Source organism: Dendrobates tinctorius, unplaced genomic scaffold (genome assembly GCF_039654945.1).
Source record: "Dendrobates tinctorius isolate UK_male_01 unplaced genomic scaffold, ASM3965494v1 ptg000089l, whole genome shotgun sequence".
In the NCBI taxonomy this organism is placed as follows: domain Eukaryota; kingdom Metazoa; phylum Chordata; class Amphibia; order Anura; family Dendrobatidae; genus Dendrobates; species Dendrobates tinctorius.
In genome coordinates, this window is record NW_027361757.1 from 6254773 (window position 1) to 6279137 (window position 24365).

Here is a 24365-nt window from a genome sequence, read left to right on the forward strand (position 1 = left end):
TGGCAGCTTATACGGGATAGCTTTCTGCTGTATCATTTCAGACCACCTGCTCATTTCTCATACAGCACAATTCGGGCACGATACTGGACAGATTTTAGGGCCAGTTAGGAGACGTGACTCATACCAAATATTTTCAACAGGTGTCTAAGTATTGTATGCATTGGCCCGGATTACCGTGGTGCCAAAAAGCAGCAGCTAATGAGAACACGATCGTGTTACTGGAGAGCAGAGCATTGCTGCCTTCCATCACACTCGCTCTATGACACATCTAGACAGATCACTGATACATGGAGGTCGGGGATTCTAAGAAACCATTAGTGATGTTGTTACCCATGTGTGAGATGAATGAAAATATTTAGTGTTACAAATAACCGAACTCCATGAGCAGTTTTACATATTTAACTAAAAAAACTAAAACTACTTGAGAAGCGCAAAAGAAAATGATTTGATCACTCCTAAACATAACTCCCCCCAAATACAAATCTTAGGATTGTAGCATCTACATAGGCCTGGTAGTCACTGAAGTTCTCCCAGTGACAACCATAGCAAAGCCATTCATTAGATGTGCTAAATTCTTTTTTTTTTTTTTTTTTTTTAAACCAGTTATTTTTATTTAGGTTTCAAAAGATTTTAAACAATAAACAGTGGATATCAATATACATGTAACAATTCACATATCTTGTAGTAATACAATCAAAGCCATCCCCCCCTCCCCCAATACTCCTTATGCCGGGTATACTTGAGAGTCTTAGCAATCATATCACCGCCATCCAGGCGGACCATATTTTTTCGAAAGTTCTTTCACCATGCCTTCGCCTGTAAATGCTTTCCTCTAAATGCATTACCGTACGTGTCTGAGCAATAAATTCCCTCCTAGTGGGGGGTTCCGAATCCTTCCATTTTCGTGCTATTAGTTTTCGTGCCACATACAGCAACCTCGCTATTGCCACTTTGTAATGTTCTGAGACAGGTATCCCATCCACCTCCCCCAAAACACACAGCACTGGATTCCTGTCGAGCGTACATGCATAAGCTCTCTCAAATTTGCTGATAACGACCAGCCAGTATGCCACCAGCCGCGGACACGACCATAACATATGTAACAGTCCGGCCTGGTCTGTGCCACATCTAGGGCAGCTAGAGTCTCCCCTCAAGCCCGCCTTGAATAGGACCAGCGGTGTTTTGTATGTTCTATGTATTACATATAATTGGGAGAGCCGTGCCTGCTCGCTTAGAGAGATCTTCGGGACATATTCAAGAATAGTCTCCCCTTGTTCTGTTGTGAGGGTACCCACCTCCCTTTCCCATTTACTCTTTGCAGTGAGGTGATTGTCCCCCAGATAGGAGTGTAGTAGATCATGATATATGCTCGATATAACTCCCCTCGTCCCTCCCTTCATACACACAAAGTCTAGTACAATGTCGCCCTGAACCGTCATGGCTCCCAATCTACACTGTGCCCTCCAAGCATGTCGAAGCATATAGTATTGAAACCCCCATACCGAAGGCAAATCAAATTCCTCTCTCAATGTCTCAAAGGTCTTCAGGTCCGTTCCACTCTGCAGCTGGCACACATATCTTACTCCTTTCGCCTTCCAATTGCCCATTTGACGCAGCTTATTAAGTTCCGGCAGATGCTCATTGTCCCACACCGGTGAGTACCTAGTCAGCTCATCCACCCCTCTGATCCTTTTAATGGTGTCCCATACCGTCTGAATCATGCCTATGGTAGGATATGGTGCTCCCAGTTTCTTAAAGGTACCATCCTCTAGACCCTGGATAAGTGGGCGTCTCCCCGTCACATGTACCAGCACCCGGTGAGCTGCTCCTCCACAATCGAGCTCTCTCCATCCCCTGACATGCTGGCCCTGTACTGCCAAGAAATAGACCCATGGATTTGGTGCGGCCAGTCCTCCCTCTCCCTTTCCTTTTTGCAGAGTTCCAAATTTAATCTGTGCCTGCTTCTTGCCCCACATCAAGGATCTGAAGATAGAATCAATGCCCTGAAACTGTTTTTTTGGTAGCCATATCGGCGAATTGTGCAAAACGTACATTAGTTGTGGCATAAGGACCATCTTAATCAGGTTAGTTCTACCCGTTACCGTTAAAGCCAATTTGCACCATGCACCTATTTTCCCTTTAAATTTCTCTAGCAGAGGAACCAAATTCAGACCCGTGAATCGGGACAGTGGAAGAGCTACCCATATCCCTAGGTATTTAAACTGTGAAACTAGCTGGAGTTGTTTCCCCCTCTCATCTATCTCCTCCGCTTCTATTGCTCTATCCACAGCCATGACATAAGACTTGTGCCAATTTATCTCCAGTCCCGAAATGCTCCCAAATTGTTTAATTACATCCATCGCGCACCCCAGTGTCTCTCCTGCACTTTCCAAAAACAACAGGATGTCCTCAGCATACAATGATATTTTTTCTTCCAGCTTCCCAAATTTAAATCCGACCACTCCCCTCTCAACTCTGATCTTGGCCGCCAGGGGCTCCACTGCCACCGCGAACAATAGCGGGGACAGCGGACACCCCTGCCTTGTGCCCCTATGCAAGTCAAACATCCCGGACTGTTCTCCATTCACCTTAACTACCGCCTTTGGGGATGAGTACAATAACTTCACCCAGGCCATGAACGCGGGGCCGAATCCCATCAGTTCCATGATTTTCCATAAGTATTGCCATTCCACGCTATCAAATGCTTTCCTAGCGTCCAATGACATCACTATTCTCCTGCCACCATTATCAGCAGGCAGTTGCATATTAAGAAATAATCTTCTTAAGTTAACAGCCGTGGAGCGGTTAGGCATAAAGCCCGACTGGTCCTCGTGTATAATGGTATGCGCAACCCCGGTGAGCTGGGTGGCCAGGATTTTAGTGAGTATTTTGACATCCATTGTCAACAACGAAATGGGCCTGTACGACTCCGCATCCATGGGATCTTTTCCCTCCTTCGGCAGAACTACTATCACCGCTTCCTCCATTGATCTTGGCAGTGCCCCCGTCACTAAAGCCTCATCAAGCACAGATTTCAATTTCGGAGCCAGCAGTTCCACTAACTCCCTGTACACCTCCCCAGGTAGACCATCAGCTCCTGGTGATTTGTTATTGGGCATAGACAGTATTGCACATTCCACCTCCTCCACACTCACAGGTTCTTCCAACCTCAACCTATCTTCCTCAGACAATTTAGGTAGTGAAATGCCTTCCAAAAATTTCTCCACATCCCCCTCTGTGTCCCGTGCTCTCGAAGTGTACAGTGCCATGTAATATGCCTTGAAGACCTCCAGTATGTCCTTTGTGTCTGTCAGAGTCACCCCTGTTTGATCTCTCAGTTTATACACCCTGGAAGACTCCCTTTGTGCCGCAGATATCACCGCCAACAAGTGACCTACTCTCTCTCCTTCTTCAAAGAATTGAGCTTGCTGAAATGCCCTTTTCCTCTCAGCTTGCATCATGTGCAGTTTATCAACTGCCTCCTGAGCCAATTTTAGTCTATTGTGAGCTTCACTCGTTGGCGCCAAAATCATGTCTGCCTCCGCTCTTGTCAGGTCATCCTTTATTTGTTGATCTGCCAATTTAGTTTTGGTCTTACACTTCGCAATCTCACTTATAAAAAGTCCCCTCGTAAACGCCTTCATGGCATCCCATACCGTTGTGGCCTCAGTACTCCCTTCGTTCATTTGGAAGAAGTGCTCTAGCTCTTTGGTTATGCCACCCATGTCCACCACTTTAAGCCACGTTGGGTTTAGACGCCAACCTCCCCTCTGACCCTGAGCAGATCTCACCAGAAGCGTGACCACCATAGGACCATGATCCGAGAGAGTCCTCTGTAGGTATTCCACCTCCCCCACCATCCCGTCCATAGTGGTATCCCCCAAAGCCAGGTCTATCCTCGACAGTGTTCCATGTGTTGCCGAATGACATGAAAAAGTCCTCTTACCCTCATTTCGTACTCTCCACAGATCTACCAGCCCAAGTTCCCCTACATACTTGCCAAAGGCAGTCATCCTGTCCTGTCCAGCTTCCGTACCTGCCGGTCGTACTTTATCCCAATAATCATTCATAGTGTTGTTAACGTCTCCCATAATCAACAATGGAGTCTCCCCCCATCTGCCCGTCAGTTCCAGTACTGCTTGTAGTTTCTTTTTAGAGTAAGGTGGAGGGATATATAAAGCCACTAAAATCATTTTGTGTCCGAACAATCTGCAAGCAATCCATACATACTGCCCTTCACTGTCTACATGCACTTCCAGCTCTTCATAATGTGTGTTTTTGTGTATTAGGACTGACACCCCCCTGGAGTACGAGGAATAAGTAGAATGATATGTCTTTAGCATCCAGGCTCTTGACAACCAGTGCATAGTGTCTCTAGTGAGATGTGTCTCCTGCAAGCACGCGATCATAGGTTCACAGGATTTGATATGATTCAGAACAGCCGCCCTCTTAACCTTATCAGATATACCACGTACATTCCAACTTAACATCCGAACAGTACGGTTACTCATTGTGCATTAGAAAGAACAATCCATCATCATCAAGTAACATCATTACATTGTGGTCCCAATCATACCCGGTCAAACAGCATGAAAACCCCCCATCTCCCTACAAATCCGCCCCACCCACCTCCCCCCATCCCTCTCCGCTTCCCCTCCCCCCACCCTTCCCCTTTTGCAGTTGTCACTCTCTCCCCAACGTGAGAGTGGGAGCTCAAAGAACCTGAGCAACTTCTCAGTATTCCGCACTTCAACATGCGTCGTGTCCTCCTCCATCATTGGCAGCCTCTCCGCCATATTGTCAACAGTATGCATAGTCCCGAACCATTAGTCAAACAATTAACCATAATACGTAGATCCCAGTGGGGAGTTCTCCCCCTCCTCTGCGCTCCTATTTCGCAGAGTAAAGCAGCGCCACAACCCTGTCCAGTGATCAGTCTAGCAGGGTCATGTGGTCATATTGCCATTATCTTCTCTCAATTTGCTCCGGTTGCGCTCCAACCACGAAGCAGCCTCAACCGGTGACGGGAAAAAAATGACCTTTCCAAAAGCTTCCACTCTTAATTTAGCAGGATAAATTGTAGAGTATTTCAAATGCAAAGAGCGGAGCTGTTTCTTCACTTCGCCATACCGCAGTCGCAACTTTTGCACCTCGGCTGAGTAATCCGGGTATATTTCGATTCGTTTGCCCTCCAGGTTAAGATCTGTCAACTTTGCAGCCTTTCGTAAGATAGGGTCCCTGTCTCTGCAATTCAGGATTCTGGCTAGCATCGTGCGAGGTCCATCTCCCGGCACTGGGAGTCTCATGGGTACGCGATGGGCACGCTCCACCGCAAACACTCTCGACAAGTTATCAGCACCAAACTTGTCCAGCAGCCAGGTTTCAATAAAGGTTGTGGGGTCAGCACCCTCAGCTCTCTCAGGGATGCCCACAATGCGCAAATTGTTCCTACGTGACCGGTTTTCCAGGTCATCATTTTTATTGGCTACTACCGTGATCCTCTGAGTGTGCTGTTGTTGTGTCTTTTGCACTGAGGTTAAGTGATCTTCTGTTACACCAACTCTGTCCTCCACCTCAGTTAATCTGGCTGTAACTTTCTGCATAGATGTTTTTATGCCTCCCATTTCTTCTTTCAAGCAATTCACTTGCTTTGTTAGAGCAGTTAAGGCAGTCTTGCAGTATAAGACAGCTTGGAATACATCCCGCAGGGTGGGCTCTGCTACATCTGCACTTTCAGCTAACTGCACAGTGTCACCATCCCCCTCTTCCTCCTGCTCCAGCTCTGCATTCAGCACAGGCATCTCCTCATCATCTTCCTCCTCATCTCTGTGCTTCTCACTCCCTCCATTTCCTTCTTCATCTGTCTCTATGCCCCTCACATACCTGTTCAGCCGGGCTGAGACTTCCAGCCTCTGTGCAAAGGATGTGTTTCTTCTTCCCGCCTCCTCCTCTCTCTCAGCACCATCTTGGACTGAGGCACTGCTGCAGGCTCCAACATCTTTCTGCCTTTTGCGGCCCATGTCTGCCTCTCTGAGTCTGGCAGAAGCTCACCCCTGACTCCTGGGACCTTCAGACATCTGATCCTGGTAAAGGAATTAGCTGGTTCGGGCTCTGTGCAGGATAATTGAGGCTAATGGTGGCAGAGAAGCACAGCCACCCAACTTCTCACATGAAGAGCTAGGCCCCGCCCCAGATGTGCTAAATTCACATGGTTTAAGGAACACATGCAGATTTAACTGTGTGATTAGAACGCTGCTACTCCACATAGCCAAAGGCTGTTTTTAATTACAGCTGGAACCAACCTGCCCTTTAAATTTGTAGACTATGGCTCAGGCGGGGCAAGATTGAATTTTAAGACAGATAGACATCTGTGAATTGTCCAATTTGTGTGATTAGTGCTCTCCGAATGTTGTTTCGGGTTTTTTTTCCATCATAAAATAGTTTTTGTACTTGATCTTCCCATGTGGATGGGTAATAAATATGACAATTGTTCTTCCTGTCAAGTAACTGACAAGGATTTACTTATTACATATCACTTTTCATTTTTATATAGGAAAACAGACCAAAGTCCTTCATCCCACATGTCGTCTATTTCAAAGACCGTAATAGGGACTCAGTCTGAGGACAGCACATTTTGACCTTTTGATAGACACAAGACCACACCAGTGTGAAAAAAAGCAAGTGACATAAGTGGTAATCTATACATCATGTACATTACGTATATGCTGGGAATGGAGGGAGCATTACATAATGATTGCCGCCACTCTCTCCATTATCAGAATACTCTACCCTGCTGATTGAGTGGGGACAGCAGCTGACCAGCACCATTACACGAGTCCATCATATGCCTAATGAGAGCCATGGGTGCTATATGAGAGAGTAGCTGAAGAAGCTGTTCCTTATAATACGGCATCAACAGCCTCCGCTTACTATGATAAAAAGTGCATTTCTTCAAATTCAAAAAGTATTAAGGGTGTTGTCCATTTGAGTCTATATATACGTATACATTTACTACAACAGGACTAGACACAATAGAGGTGACTTCTCACAGCTCAAGGTTGGCTATAATACTTCCAATCTAGAAAATACTTATATTCTACTGACAATATACATAACTGCTTACTAGACAAGTTAAAGTGAATCTATCAGTAGTTTTTTGCTATGTAATCTGACAACAGCATGAGCTAGGAAATAATGTGTCACATGTCCGGCTGTATGCTGCTTTCTTACACTGAATATTTTATCACCTGGTGATTATCATTGTCTGGATTACAGCAGTGTGTATGCTAGTCCAACTCCTCCCCTTGTGATAAGCAGCTCACTGTGTATACAATGTACAGAGCCTGGTGTGGGCGAGGTCAGCTGTTGTGTGGGGTTAGCTTTCTCAGCTCTGTTACATTGCTAAATCTAAAAATTTCGATTGTGTCACAATCACTGCACCCAGTGATACATATTTGGTCTCAGGGTCTCTGACTACATTAAGCTACTCTCAGACAAAGTTGCAAAAACTTGCAGACAGATTCCTTTAACCCCTTTACTCCCAAGGGTGGTTTGCATGTTAATGCTCGGGCCAATTTTTACAATTCTGACCCCTGTCCCTTTTATGAGGTAATAACTCTGGAACGCTTCCATGGATCCCGGTGATTCTGACATTGTTTTCTCGTGACATATTGTACTTCATGTTAGTGGTAAAATTTCATTGATATAACTTGCGTTTGTGAAAAAAATGGAAATTTGGCAAAAATTTTGAAAATTTCGCAATTTTCCAACTTTGAATTTTTATAACCTTAAATCACAGAGATATGGCACTCAAGAAACTTAATAAGTAACATTTCCCACATGTTTACTTTACATCAGCACAATTTGGGAACCAAAATTTTTTTTCGTTAGGAAGTTATAAGTGTTAAAAGTTGACCAGCGATTTCTCATTTTTACAACACCATTTTATTTTTAGGGACCACATCACATTTGAAGTCACTTTGAGGGGTCTATATTGTAGAAAATACCTAAAAAAATTACACCATTCTAAAAACTGCACCCCTCAAGGTGCTTAAAACCACATTCAAGAAGTTTATTAACCCTTCAGGTGCTTCACAGGAATTTTTTGAGTGTTTAAAAAAAAAATGAACATTTAACTTATTTTCACAAAAAAAAATTACTTCAGGTTCAATTTTTTTATTTTACCAAGGGTTACAGGAGAAATTGGACTGCAAAAGTTATTGTCATGAGTACGCTGATACCTGATATGTGGGGGGGAACCACTTTTGGCGCACAGCAGAGCTTAGAAGGGAAGGAGCGCCGTTTGACTTTTTCACTGCAAAATTGGCTGGAATTCAGATCGGACACCATGTCACGTTTGGAGAGCTCCTGATGTGCCTAAACCGTGGAAACCCCCACAAGTGACCCCATTTTGGAAACTAGACCCCCCAAGGAGTTATTTTACAATTTGTCCTGAGTACGCCGATATCCCACATGTGGGGGTAAACGACTAATTGGGCGCATGGCGCAGAGCTCGGAAAGGAAGCCATGTCGCGTATGGAAAGCCCCTGATGTGCCATAACAGTGGAAACCCCCCAATTCTAACTCCAACCCTAACCCCAACACACCCCTAACCCTAATCTCAGCCCTAACCCTAGCCCTAACCCTAACTGGAAAATGGAAATACCAGCATGGTTACTTACCGGTAGCCGGTTTTTCCAGAACCCATGACAGCACACCTGAGAGAAGGATCCACCCCGCCAGGACAGGAACCTACTGAGACATAAGGGGCAGCACCTCTTCCCCACTTCAGTTGGGTTACAGAGCATTGAAAGGACTTCCCGGTTAATTACATGTTTAATCCAACACCACATCACTCAAAAGCACCCTACTAACTGTGCACACCCATACGGTGAAAAAGGGGGGGGGGGAATATACGGGTGCTGTCATGGGTTCCGGAAGAACCGGCTACCAGTAAGTGACCATGGTGGTTTTCCCTTCACCCATGATAGCACACCTGAGAGATTTTTGGAGACTTCGAAACACCTTAGGGAGGAACCACCGCTTGCAGCACCCTTCTACCAAAGGTTAGGTCAGCAGAGGAGGATAGATTTAATCTATAGTGCTTAAAGAAGGTTGAAGGTGAGGCCCAGGTAGCAGCCTTACAGATTTGATCAATCGATACCTCTGCCTTTTCAGCCCAGGAGGTTGCCACGGCTCTGGTGGAATGAGCCTTGATGCAGTCAGGAATCAGGATACCACTAGCTGAGTAGGCAACACTAATGGCCTCCCTAATCCATCTAGCAATAGTCCCTTTCAAAACCCCATAGCTTTCCTGGCACCCTGAAAAGCTACGAATAGGGACTGGGACCTCCTCCACTGGCTAGTGACAGATATGTATTCTAATAGAGCTCTCTTAACATCCAACCTATGGAATTTTTCCTCCCCCATATTTTTTGGATTCTCGCAGAAGGATGGGAGGACAATCTCCTGTCCCCGATGGAAATCTGATGCTACCTTAGGCAGATAAGCGGGGTCTGTTCTTAACACCACCCTATCCTGAAAGACTTGTGTATAAGGTGGATTTACCGAGAGAGCCTGTAAGTCGCTTATTTTGCGGGCTGATGCAAGGGCCACTAAAATGATCGTCTTTAGGGTCAGAAACTTTAGGGGTAGCTGGTGTAATGGCTCATTCGGTTCCTTTGTAAGGGCTTCTAGCACTAGGTTTAAATCCCAGGGGGCTATTCTGGGTATTGGGATAGGCCTAGCTCTATGGCAGGATTTAATTAATCTGACTACCCATCTATTTGATGCCAATTTGCAGTTGTAGAGCGCCCCTAGTGCAGACACGTGATCTTTAAGCGTGTTCACCGCTAACCCCAACTGCAACCCTGATTGCAAGAACTCCAGGATGGCACTAATCGGGGGTTCTTTTTCTAACGGCTTACCTAGGAACTTATTCCATGTTCTGCCGTAGATGTTAGTCGTCACTGGTTTCCTACTCTTTAGCAGGGTGGCCACCAACCCAGGGGAGAACCCGCTATCCATTAAAAGCGACCTTTTAAATTCCACGCCGTCAGATGGAATCCTTTGACCTGAGCGTGGAATATTGGGCCTTGAGCTAGTAGGTCCGGGATTTCTGGCAGAACCCATGGATTGGAGAGGGACATTCTTTGTAGTAGAGAAAAACCAGGGCCTTTTCGGCCAAAATGGGGCTATTAGAATCACCCTGGCTTGATCGTTTCTGATCTTCCTGATACCTGTTGGGATCAGAGCCACTGGGGGGAACGCATAAGCTAGACTGAAGTTCCACTGGATGTGCAATGAGTCCACTGCCCATGGCTTTTCCCTCGGGTTTAGAGAGCAAAACCTTTCTGTCTGCCTGTTGTGCTTGTTGGCAAAGAGGTCTATTACTGGTTTCCCCCAAAGCCACGTTATTTTTTGAAAAATGGACCGATTTAGCGCCCATTCTCCTTGCCTCAGGGTATTGCGACTCAGAAAATCTGCATCTATGTTTTCTGCCCCTTTTATGTGTAAGGCTGTCAAGGAGTGTAGGTGCTCCTCTGCTCAGAATGTCGCTCGCCGCTTTCATTAGGGAGTGTGATCTTGTCCCTCCTTGGTGGTTGATGTATGCCACTGTTACCCTGTTGTCTGACATGATGCGTACATTGCGACCCTGGAGTAGCGAAATGAAGTGACTTAGGGCCTTGTTCACTGCCCACAGTTCTCTTAGGTTGGAAGATGCCTCCATTTCTTGAGGTGTCCAGGAGCCCTGGCCTATGAGGCCCCTTAGGTGTGCCCCCCTCCCCGAGGAGCTTGCATCTGTTAAAATCACATCTGTCGTCTGTCTGTCCCACGGTATTCCTTAGATCAGATTTGTACCGTCCAGCTACCAGTTGAGAGAGACTCTGGTTTTACGGAAAGCTCCAGCTTTCCTTCTAAACGCCCTCTTAGCAATCTTTGTGTTTGTGCTGATAAAATATCTACCCCTAGAGTTGTCGGGTGTGAAATTGTGCCCACCTGACCACCGGAATACAGGACGTTAGGGTACCTAGTAGGGACATTGCCCTTCTCAATGTCATACATGATTGGTTTCGAGCCGCCAAGGCCAGATTCTGTACCTTCTCTATTTTGGACTCTGGGAGCAGATACGCCTGCCTTTCTGAATCCAGTATAAATCCCAGGAAGGTCTTTTTTTAGGGGTTGTAATTTCAATTTTTTGAAATTGATTATCCACCCTAATTCTTGCAAGGTGTCGGTCACACGGCTCAACTGTGCCGTGCAGTGGTCCTCTGAGCTGCCCACTATAAGGAAATCGTCCAAGTATGGTATTATGACCGTATCGTGAATCCGGAGAAAGGCTGTCACCTCCGCTATGACCTTGGTGAAAACTCTCGGGGCTATGGATATGCCAAATGGAAGAGCTCTGAACTGGAAATGCCTCAGTACGCCTTGGATATAAAGCGCTACCCTCAAGTATTTTTGGTAATCTGGATGGATAGAGATGTGATAATATGCATCCTTTAAGTCGACTACGGCCATAAAACAATCTTGATGTAGTAGCTTCACGGCCGTAGCCACTAACTCCATCTTGAAGGTCTGGTTTCTTATCCATCGATTGAGCCGTCTGAGATTTATAATCGTCCTGAATGATTGATCTGGTTTTTTTTATCAGAAAAAGGGGTGAATAGAACCCCCTTCCTTCTTGTGTGTGTGAGACCTCGTAAAGTACCCGCTTGTCTATCAGGCTCAGGATCTCTGCTTCTAAGGCCAACTGTTCTTCGGTCACCTTCCTGATGGGTGTAATGACAACCACGGGTTTTGGCTGGCAAATAAAGGGGATTCTCAGGCCTTCTCTTAAGATGCCCAGGATCCAGGATCCAGGTATTGGGGGGGGATATTTTCCCAGGCCTGAAAAAAGAGTGCCAATCTCCCCCCCACTGGAATACTGGCGATTTCTTTGAGGTGGAGGTGTTTCCACCAAACATAAATCCCGACTCTTTTTTCCTTTTATCCTCCCATCTTCTCCTGTCAGCGGGAGGACGCCCCCTATTGAATCTTCCCCTCCGAAAGGGCTGTCTCCTCAGTTCCGTCGGGAACCTGGGGAAGCCTTTTTTCCCCATCGCTTGCTTTCTCCAGGATATCGTCCAAGTTCTTGCCGAATAAGAACCGACCATCGCAGGGGAGAGAGCACAATTTAGCTTTAGACTGTAGGTCACCCGGGCAGCCCTTAAGCCATAACAAGCGTCTGGCAGCATTTGATAGTCCCGCTGCCCTAGGTGTCAACCTCAGAGTCTGCCGAGGTATCTGCCAAAAAAGCTGCTGCCCCGTACAAGAGATACATATCTGCTAAAATTTTCTTTCTTGGGACCTTTGATGCCAGCTTTTCTTCTAACTGCTTAAGCCAGATCATGAGGGAGCGTGCCGTTCAGGTGCCTGCTATCGCCGGCTTTAGTCCTCTTGCTGTCGCTTCCCACGCGTGCCTCAAATATGAGTCTGCCTTTTTGTCCAGCGGGTCTCTAAGAACCCCTGAGTCTTCCAAGGGCAGGGACGACTTTTTGGAAGACGTGGATACTGCTGCATCTATTTTTGGGACTTTGTCCCATATCTCCGCATCCTTGTGCTCAAAGGGGTATCGTCTCTTAGAGGTGGACGGAAGGGCCCCAGATTTTTCGGGTTTCCTCCGCTCTCTCTCTCTCTCAAGCGCCTGGATCTGCTTGTTCACTGCAAAGGGCCGTTTTTTCCTCTAGGGTTTTGGCCGCCCTTTCTTCCTGTAGGCACATTGTGGTTCTAATGGCCTTTAGAAGAGCATCTGTGTCTTCTACAGGGAAACATGGCTTACCCCCCGTGTCACTGTCTAAGGAGTATGAGGAGGATGTCTGTTCCGCCTGAGACGAGGCTGATGAGGAATCTGAGGGAGAGCTAGGGGGATTCTTCCTACTTTTGTTCCCTTTTTTCAATAGGGTCTTAATTGAACCCTCCATTTCTGACCTGAGGGCGGATATCAAATTGGCTGCGAAACTAAGGGCTTCCTCCGCCATGGTCCGCTGAATGCAAGAGGCACAGAGATCTTTCTGCCAGTCTCTTGCTTGGGGAGTTTTACATATAGCATAGTCCCTATTGTTCTTCTTGCTTACTGCTTTTTTGGGCCTTTCCTACAGGGTAAAGCATACAACAGAGAATCCCTATTAACATAAATGCTAGGATTCGCGAAGATCACTCACCACCCATAATCAAGGGTACCGGACTTGAAGGCTGCGTCGGAGCACGTGACCTGTGCTCTCCGGACCTTGAGATTCTCCAGATCTGTGGCGGCTGCTACTTGAGCGGCTTCCATGTTTGCCTGAGGGTTGTGAGGGACAGCAATCTCTCCTGCTCTGACTCCATTTTCCACAGTCTCCCACGCCGCTGGTCCTTGGTTATATGCAGCCTCTGTCGGTGGTGTCTCCTCCCCTCCCCCTTGCGACCGCCGGCCGACCACTTCAGAAAAGCCGGCCAGCGTCGCACCCGGCGCCATGACACCGTCGCCCTGTGCTGACGTCAGCCGGCGCACCCACAATCCATAGCGCCGCTGACGTCAGCGGCCGGAATGAGCCAGCGTCTCTCCCCTGCCACGGAGATCGAGATGCGGCGTGCGCGAGGGGAGGGCGGCGGGGTGGGGGCTCCCCGAAGCCACCGGGATCCCATCCGCGCCCACACGAACCCAGAGCCCAGAGGAACACCGGGGACTGTGCTTCCAGGACCCGACGGCCGGCGCTACAGGTAAGTTACCTGTTCTTCCCGCGCCGGGACGGGCCTGGATCCCTTTCCTTTTTTTTTTTCTTCTTTCTTCACCCATGACAGGCACCGCCACAGTGGGATTCCTTCCAGGACAGGAACCCAACTGAAGCGGGGGAGAGGTGCCACCCCATATGTCTCAGTAGGTTCCTGTCCTGGCGAGGCGGATCCCTCTCTCAGGTGTGCTGTCATGGGTGAAGGGAAAAAAATAATTTTTTATTTTATTATTTTTCCATAATTAAGAGGGTGATAAAGGGGGGTTTGATTTACTATTTATGGCGGGTTTTTATGTTTGGCAGCTGTCATACGCTAAAAGACGCTTTTTATTGTAAAGATAGTCTTTGCATCACCACAAATTGAGAGCTACACTTTTTCCATATTTTGACCCACAGAGTCATGTGAGGTCTTTTTTGAAGGACGAGTTGACGTTTTTATTGGTACCATTTTTGGGCACGTGACATTTTTTGATCGCTTTTTATTCCGATTTTTGGGACTCTGAATGAACAAAAACCGGCATTTCATGAATTTCTTTTGGGGGGTGTGTTTACACCGTTCCGCGTGTGGTAAAATTGATAAAGCAGTTTTATTGTTCGGAACAGTACGGTTACAGCGATACCTCATTTATGTCTTTTTTTGTGTTTTGGCGGTTTTATGCAATGAAAACAATTTTATATAAAAAAATTATTTTTGCATCGCTTTATTCTGCGAGCTATAACTTATTTTTTCGCTGATGACGCTGTGTGGCGGCTCGTTTTTTGTGGGACAAGATGACGTTTTCAGCGGTACCATGGTTATTTATATCAGTCTTTTTGATCGTGCGTTATTGCACTTTTTTTTTCGGCGATATATTAAAGCATTATTTTTTGCTTCTCTTTATTTTTATTTTTTAAGGGGTTCATTAAAGGCGTTAACTAGTGGGACAGTGTAATAGGGCGGGTCGTTACGGACATGGTGATACCAAATGTGTACTTTTATTGTTTTTTTTATTTTCAAAAAATGAATTTATTAGGGAATTTTTTATTTTTTTTAATTTATCGATTTTTTATAAATTATTTTTACACTTTTTTTTTTACCTTATTACATTGTCCCTGGGGGGGACATTACTGTAATATGTCAGATCGCTGATCTGACACCTTGCACAGCACTGTGTCAGATCGGCGATCTGCAGGCACTGCTGGAGGCTTTAGGCCCCATCACACATAGCGATCTCGCTAGCGAGATCGCTGATTTTGTGACACCACAGCGATCTCGCCAGCGAGATCGCTGTGTGTGACTGGGATCAGCGACTGGCCCCCCTGCACGTTATTGCTGATAGTCCTCGATTGGCTGGGCCGTTTTTCCATCGCTGGTCCCCCGCTGGCCAGCACGCATCGCTGCATGTGGCAGTGAGAGACCAGCGATCAGCGACACTGGTTTCTAATGTAAAAATCGGGTATCCAGGAGCTGCAGCTCCTGGATACCCTCTGTTTACCTTGGAAACCGGAGTACACGCTGGAAACCAGCGTGTATGCCTGTTTCCAAGGTAAACAGCGGCTATCCAAGAGCCACGCGACTCCTGGATACCCGATGTTTACATTAGAAACCAGCGTCCAGGGTCGCTGGTCCTGAGCGCTGGAGGGGCTGTTTTGTGACAGCTCACCAGCGATCAGCCTAACGATGTCCCAGCGACCCCATCATGTCGGATCGTTGGTGGGATCGCTGGGACATTGTTATGTGTAACAAGGCCTTTTCTCATGCCTACGCTCTGCAGGCACTGAGAAAGACGCCTCCCTGCAGGTCCCCGAAGGTCCCCGTCACCATATTGGATCTGGACACCTGCAGGGAAGGAGGCCCCTGCAGCAGCGCTGCACATCGCGCTGCTGCGGAGGTCTCAGGGAAGCACGGAGGGAGCCCCCTCCCTGCCAATGCTTTCCTGATCCTCCGGTACACTGCGATCAGGTTTGATCGCAGTGTGCCAGGGGCGGTCCGTGACTGCCCCAACACATAGTGCTGGGTGTCAGCTGTGATAATCAGCTGACACCTGGCCGCTGATCGCTATGACTTACTACTCAGTCCTTGGGACTTAGGTCCCAGGTCACATGGACGGAATAGTATGTCTAATGTAGGAAAGGGGTTAAAAGAAAAAACCCTTTTCTATGGCATATACTGTATAATGTGAAGTGGTGGACTAAAAACAGGAAATGAGACCAACATAGCAATAAATAAAAAAATCAGACTACTTTGGAGTCGAACCTATGAACTGGTGGAGTGATCTGAACAGACTGAAGCGTCACTAAAGACAAGGTGAAATTCTTTGTGGTTTCCTAGAAAACTGGTCAGTACACTATAAAGTGAACGGGCTCTAGATTGTCGTAAATTAGTTGAAAAGCAAAGAAGCGGAGGCGAATCATATATTTCCCCAGAAGCTTTGCAGAACATCTGGCTCACTATGAAGCCAAGAAGAGCAATGCCAATAAAAATGACAGCGACACAACTATACGCAAGTGAAAAATTATAGGGAGTCTGTCTGCCCAAACTGACAGCATTAAATAAGCACATGCACTGTATTCCTTATAAAAAATAGTGCTCCTATAGTGTTATGCAGAATCTGAAGTTTAATCTGATATGTCCCTTAGGGTGCTCAGTGAACCCCTGAGTGCCCAAGAGGCTCAATGCATTGTTCCATTGGCTGGTTTTACCTGCCTCCCCTCCCTCACTGGAGAGTGACAGTGCAGGCCTACCTGAAGCTTATCTACAGAAAGTAATCACACCAAGCATAGCTGTGCTGTCAATCACCAAGTGAGAAGGTTGAAACATAGCACTCGGTCTCTTGGTCACACCCAGGGTGCAGCAAGCACCCCAATTAGCATATTTGATTAAAATTAAATTTCTGCAAAACAGAGACAGCAATTAGAACATACAAGATGATGGGATTTTAACCAATGCAAAGCAATGTGCTTAGTTTATATGGTCACTTTGGGCGGACAGACTCCTTTTAAGGCCGGGGTATTTTTTATGTATTTTTAAGGCATAGAAATACATGCAGCCGCACACTCCCATCCCGATTGCCGGCGGCAGTGCCGGGTATTGAGGCATGAGACTTGTGCGAGTTTCTCGCAAGTGTGACCCTGGCCTAAGGATGAAACACAAACACTCACCTGCCTATAAGTGCAAATGATGATCTCTCGCAAGTGATAATGCATAGGAGTCATGGTTTCACTAACAGTGTCAAGTGCCATATCGACTTCTTTCTTCATTTTATGTCCATCTGGCAGCAGCTGAACTATCTTCATCACTACCTAAAAAAGGGAGAAACAGAAATAAATCACTATTGCACGACAATTTTGTACTTTATAAAGGTCTAAGCAAATGCCCATCTGGCTCATAGACTTTCATTGCTCTGTGTGCAAGATCAAGCAGTAGCCGAGTATTTTTTTTTAATTATCCAAATTGCTCAATTCCTAACAGCATTTTAAGCCATTGTGGGGGTGTCGTGATTGGGACCCCAATGATTTGCAGAAATTTTAGGGCGTCGAAAGTAAAATTAAATATATATACCAAAGCTTACACTTCAAATCAGGCTCAAATATGTAATCAGAGTCAAATCTACAAAGAAAAAAATCCCAACCTACACAGCAAGTGAAAACTGCACGTTGTTGCCCTCTAGTGGTGACAAATGTGTAATGATCACCAGACACGGCAACGTTCTGCAGAACGCCACGAGATTAGTATAGTCAACGACAAACAAAAAGTCATTAATTCTACAATGTTGAACGCTTTGCTGTTTCCATTTACAGAAAACGATAATCTTGAAGTATGGTGCATGACATTGAGCACACATTTCTCAGGTTGTATGGTTCAGATTCTGGCCTAAAACTGCAGCTATATCCATTTCTGGCTACTGTCAAGTAACAAAATAAAAACCACTATCCTGACTGTATCAAGGCTCATCAAAATAAAATATAAATGCAAACCGGTAATTAATAGCTCATCATTGGTCTTTCAACATGAAATTGTATTGGACATGATGGAAACTTTTCCATAGCTAAATCTGCAGCAAGTAACTCAAACAGGCTAATATTCTACCCTTGCAAAATATCTGACAATTTAATAAAATAAAAAAAAAAAAAAAAAAAAAGAATATAAGCACATATAAAATTGTGTTCAGAAATCAGAAAAGATAAAAAAAACTGATGGGACAAAGAACATGAAATGGATGATGGATACATCTACCTCTAGTATTAGAACAAATGGAACATTATTACCAGGCTGTGTCCAACGCTACCAGATCTTCTCACAATATATTTATGCAAAGACACATAGATGTCTTAGAAACAAGCAGTCAGGAGGCTGCTGACAGCTACTCAAATAGGGAAAGCCTAGAGGATGTTGGTGTACACCATTTCCCTTACATAAGCTAGAAAGCTCTCGCACATCTTGTGTGTATAGCTGCCACTTCCTGTAATGAGTCTGTGGGAGTTCCGGTTGCGGTATGCCACACATCTCCACGTGGGAGTATTCGACAGCAACAAATTGTACCTGGCAGCAGATCAAGCTAAATAACATGAGATTGTACGTGGTGGACTAGACCTTGCTGCAGACTGACATGGAAGCCTCAACCACACATTCTCCACCTAGTGGGTGGCATGAAGAGGTTTGGCAGGAATAACAGTAACCCATAGAAATATAAGCCAACAACTTGCTTGACAATTCTGAACAAGTTTGTGTCTCCATTTGTCACTTGGAGTGATCGCATGCATATTATATTAGTTGATATAACAGCATCAGAATTGCCATCTAGTGATTTCTCCAAACTCAACAGAAAATGCCACATTTTAGGACTATGAAAGTCTCAGAATTACTCACCTCCTTCATGACAAGCATCTTTAGCACTTAGAGCACAGTTTGGTTGTTATGACAGACTGCAAATGTAATCCATAACCAAACACCAGCTACTGGCAGAGTTCCTTGTGGGCAAAGGCCTCCAGTTCACCAATATTTTTTTGATTGACAATCTGCGACCTCTTTATTTAGATTCCACCAAAATTACTGAGATATTTAAGTTTGGCAACTAGGACAGACACTCCAGAATCTTTCAGGACTTCATCTGAGACCAAGAATTAGTGGACTTTGAGTTATGTTTGGGATCATTGTCCTGCTGGATGCTCAAAATTTAGCTTCCTCACAGAATACATGAGGGTTTCTCCTCGGAGTTCCTGATACTTGATTGAATTCATCTTGCCCTCCACAAACTGCAGGTTTCCAATGACAGAGGAAGCAGAGCAGCCAAAGAGCATTACCAAGCCACCACTATGCTTTATGGTAGGCAGAGTAATCATTTCAGCATATGCTTCATTCTTCCTCTTCCTAACATGCCCGATCAATAGGCCCAAAAAATCTCTAGTCATGTTACATCAACCCTCCACTTCTGTGCCATATTTATATGTTTTTTTTTAAATAAAAGTATATTGGCCTCAACTTTTTTGTGCTTTTAGATCAGTAGTAGTGTCCATTTTGGAGTTCTGGCATGGAGAGCCTCACTATTTAGTATGCAGCTTACTGTGCAAACTGAAACCTCAATTTCTGCTGCCACCAAATCTAGCTGGAGATCTTTTGCAGTCACTTAAGGGTTTTTGACCACCATATGCCTCCTTAGAAATCTGGTGGCTTCCAGTGATGGCTTCCTCTTTCTTCTACATTCAGGTAGATTTGCCAGGGTTTCTTTAACTTTGAACTTGTAAATTCTGCTCCCAACTTAGTCTCTAGGAACATTCAAAGCCTTGGTAGCTTTTTGGACTGTGTTCTTCTCTTGTCTATCTGTAACACTCTCTTGATTTAGCTATATTTCGAACATGAAATCAAACATCATAGTAAACAAATCCCTAGCCAGTCCAGGTATTTAATGTTTGTGCTCAATTTGGAAAATGTGCTTAATATAGCTGTCGTGCTGAGGAATCTAAATTGTTCTTGTTTGATTGGTTTATTGCAAACAGCAGAAAGTTTGTAAATTTTGCTAATGGCAAAAGAAAACCAATGTTACAATGATAAAAGGGAATTTTAGAACAGGAGTTATCACATAAAAGAGGCATCTTACCTCAAATTCTCCTTTGGTATATTTTGCATCTGGAACGCTTACAATTTCATCCTCACTAACTTCAGGAATGCCCTAAAAACACAAATTTAGAGACACTAAATGTAGCACGCATTCTTTTTCATGGATCACCATTACATAATATTAATGCAAGTCTGCTGTGTTTAGCCACTATATGAAATACATGACATTAAATATCATTGCATTGTGGAAATTATGACCATAAACTGAAGTTCTCAATAGATGATGTTCTCCAACTGACTGTATTTTGCCCTCAGTTCAGCAGCAATAATGCTCTTTGCTGAAAGCCTCAGTATAACCCACTATAACAGACATTTTACACTTTGCTGCTGTATTAATTAAAATTTTGTAAGAAAAACCAGATGGAGTAAAACTTTTACAAGAGTATTTTTGGTTTCCATATATTTGGTACAGTTCACTCAAAGAACTTCAAGAGATGTTTACTGTGAGGGAATACTTCCCACATAAGGTGGATATGCTCTGTTGTCTTATCACTATGGCAGCTTCTTATCTAAATCATGGAACTTTTTATTCTACATGATTCTCATTGATCCCATATGCCTTACTACAAGGATGTGTTCTCATCGGTGCCATGAACTCAGTTTTGACATATAATGGACACCAAAAGTGAAGAACTGGCCCCAATGACCCAATACAGGTAACCAGCTTTTCCAATCTCTGCTCTGAATCCACTCCTGTGTCTCCATTCAATGTCAGCAAGCAGTTAATCCTGAATGCTATCTATGTGTTTTCAACTCTGCAAGCTTATATCTGGTAACCAGCTTTTCCAATCTCTGCTCTGAATCCACTCCTGTGTCTCCATTCAATGTCAGCAAGCAGTTAATCCTGAATGCTATCTATGTGTTTTCAACTCTGCAAGCTTATATCTGGTATATAGTTTTTTCAACTTACTCTGCTTGTCCCCTTATGTTGTGAGGTCAAGAAACTTTTCAAAGTGCTTTATGATCCATGTAGTGCTGGACATGTGTTTATTTGACCACAACATTTTATTGGGTCCTGGTGTCTCAATTTAGTGTGATTAACGAGCAGAGAGAGCCTCAAAAAAAAAAAAACAAAACAAAAAAAAAACTTAGCCTTAACCTCCTATATATTCAGACCTAGCTAGGGGGAGCATTTATGCAGGGGTGGCATTTATGCACATGTAATCTAAGTACATGTATCAAAGTACTTCTGGCAGTTATAACATGGCAGTTAGACAGGGCAGGAGACAGGTAAGACATTTATATACATCTACTCCCTGTACATTTGGAGTACAACAAATATATACCATATGCATTTGTGTAATTTATATCCTGGCCGCTGCATTCACACACATCCACCGCCCTGGCATTAACTCTCCACAATCCATCCATATTGGCCCCTCGCTTCTTTCCTCTCCTATGTATAGCACTCATGCTCTTTTCACATTGTTAAATTGCACAGATCCAACCAGTCCCACCATTCAACACCAGAGACGCTCTCACAAATCACTTAACCATCTGCTCACTCTTTCTATCCTCCTTCTCCTAGTTGCAGGAGACATTGCTCCCAACCCTGGTCCCCCATGTTACAGAAAGTCAAACCCCCCCACTGCTACACTCAGAAACCCCTCTAATCTTATTAATATTCCCTGCATGCCATCTGTCTCTCTTAATTGTGCACTTTGGAATTCTCGCTCAGTGTGTAACAAACTCTCCTTCATTCATGACTTCTTCCTTTCTAATTCTCTTAACCTCCTGGCTCTTACTGAAACCTGGATCCAGCAGTCAGATACTACCGCTGCTGCTGCTCTTTCATACGGGGGGCTACACTTCTCTCATACCCCAAGATCAGACAATAGAGCTGGTGGAGGCGTTGGTCTGCTCCTATCACCAAAATGTACCTTTCAGGTTATCCCTCAAGTACCCTCACTTGTCTTCCCTTCTTTTGAGGTCCATGCCGTCAGACTCTACACCCCCTTCTCCATGCGAGTGGCGGTGGTGTATCGTCCTCCCGGCCCCTCCCATCAGTTCCTGGATCATTTTGCCACTTGGCTTCCACATTTTCTCTCCTGTGACATCCCTACCCTCATCATGGGAGATTTCAACATCCCCATTGCTCTTCCCCTCTCCCCATCTGCTACTCACCTTTTATCTCTAACCTCCTCATTTGGCCTTTCGCAGCTTACTAATTCTCCAACGCATGAAGACGGAAACTCCCTCGACTTGGTCTTCTCTCGGCTTTGTGCAGTGGATGATTTTGCAAACTCCCCTCTCCCGCTCTCTGACCACAATCTTCTTTCATTCTCTATAAAGAACTGCCAGGCTGCTCAGGTCACCCCCACTGTCCAGACTTATAGAAACATACAGGCCATTAACACCCAGAAACTTATGAAGAACTTGCAGTCTTCATTGGCCCCTATCTCCTCCCTCTCATGTCCTGATTCTGCATTGAAGCATTACAATGAAACACTTCAAACTGCCCTGGATGAATTTGCACCCCCTATAAATAGAACACCACAACGCAGACGGCGACAACCCTGGCACACGGTGCAAACACGTTTCCTGCAGCGGTGCTCCAGGTGCGCCGAACGTCTGTGGAGAAAATCCAATCTACACAAAGATTTCATCCATTTTAAGTTTATGCTTAGAACATACAACACTGCCCTTCACCTCTCCAAACAAACCTATTTCAACACCCTCATCATCTCACTGTCCAATAACCCGAAACGTCTCTTTGACACTTTTCATTCTCTACTCAACCCAAGAGTACAGGCCCCAACCACGGAGCTCCGAGCTGACGATCTGGCCAATTACTTCAAAGAAAAAATTGACCAGATCCGACAGGAAATTATCTCCAAATCCCCTCATACCATGCACTGTCCTCCCTCCCCCACTGCATCTAACTCACTCTCTGATTTTGAACCAGTCACAGAAGAAGAAGTAAGCAGGCTCCTTGCATCTTCTCGCCCAACTACTTGCACCAGTGACCCATTTCCGTCACATCTCCTCCAGTCCCTTTCCCCTGCTGTCACCCCTCACCTAACTAAAATATTTAACCTCTCTCTCTCTTCTGGTATTTTTCCCTCCTCATTTAAGCATGCCATCATACACCCACTACTTAAAAAACCATCCCTCGACCAAAACTGTGCCGCTAACTATAGACCTGTCTCTAATCTTCCCTTCATCTCTAAACTCCTGGAACGCCTGGTCCACTCCCGTCTTATCCGCTATCTCTCAGAAAACTCTGTTCTCGACCCTCTCCAATCCGGTTTCCGCTCTTTACACTCCACTGAAACTGCCCTCACTAAAGTCTCTAATGATCTGCTAACAGCTAAATCAAATGGTCATTACTCCATGCTAATTCTCTTGGATCTCTCTGCAGCATTCGACACTGTGGATCATCAGCTCCTCCTCACTATGCTCCATTCCATTGGCCTCAAGGACACCGTTCTCTCCTGGTTCTCCTCCTATCTCTCCGACCGCTCCTTTACTGTTTCTTTTGCCGGTTCCTCCTCCTCTCACCTTCCCCTTACTGTTGGGGTTCCTCAAGGATCGGTTCTAGGCCCCCTCCTCTTCTCCTTGTACACTGCCCCTATTGGTCAAACAATCAGTAGATTTGGTTTCCAGTACCATCTCTATGCTGATGACACCCAATTATACGCTTCTTCTCCTGACATCATGCCAGCCTTTCTAGAAAACACTGGCGATTGTCTAAACGCTGTGTCTAATATCATGTCCTCACTATATCTGAAACTGAACCTGTCAAAGACTGAACTCCTTGTGTTTCCTCCCGCTACTAATGTACCTATACCCGACATTGCCATTTCCGTCTGTGGTTCCACTATTACTCCCCAGCAACATGCCCGCTGTCTTGGGGTCATACTTGATTCCGAGCTTTCCTTTGCCCCCCACATTCGATCACTGGCTCGCCCTTGTCATCTGCACCTCAAAAACATTTCTAGAATTCGACCTTTTCTTACTTTTGACTCTGCAAAAACTCTTACTGTTTCTCTTATTCATTCTCGTCTCGACTATTGTAACTCTCTTCTAATCGGTCTCCCTCTTACAAAACTCTCCCCTCTCCAATCTGTCTTGAATGCTGCAGCCAGGATCATATTCCTCACCAATCGTTACACCGATGCCTCTACCTTGTGCCAGTCATTACACTGGCTACCTATCCACTCCAGAATTCAGTATAAACTTATTACCCTCACCCACAAAGCCCTCCATGGCTCAGCACCACCCTACATCTCCTCCCTTGTTTCAGTATACCACCCTACCCGCGCCCTCCGTTCTGCTGATGACCTGAGGTTGGTATCCTCAATAGTCAGAACCTCCCACTCCCGTCTCCAAGACTTTACACGTGCCGCGCCAATTCTTTGGAATGCACTTCCCAGGTCAATACGATTAGTCCCCAATCCCCACAATTTTAAGCGTGTCCTGAAAACGCATTTATTCAGACTGGCCTATCGCCTCAACACATTAACCTAACCTATCCCTGTGTGGCAGAGCCAAAAGTTTTACCATAACCAGGTTCC

The 24365-nt window shown here is 45.3% G+C and overlaps 1 protein-coding gene across 4 annotated transcripts in view; it reads right to left on the bottom strand.

Moving 5' to 3' along the window:
* PALD1 (phosphatase domain containing paladin 1) overlaps positions 1-24365 on the bottom strand; it is a 433079-nt gene that overhangs the window by 140037 nt on the left and 268677 nt on the right. For all 4 annotated transcript variants that reach the window (XM_073585784.1, XM_073585788.1, XM_073585787.1 and 1 more), the window contains 2 exons: positions 19829-19900; positions 16893-17033 (listed from right to left, as the gene is read on the bottom strand). In XM_073585784.1, the coding sequence (XP_073441885.1) occupies positions 16893-17033; positions 19829-19900 (213 nt within the window). The remainder of the gene's footprint in view (positions 1-16892; positions 17034-19828; positions 19901-24365) is intronic.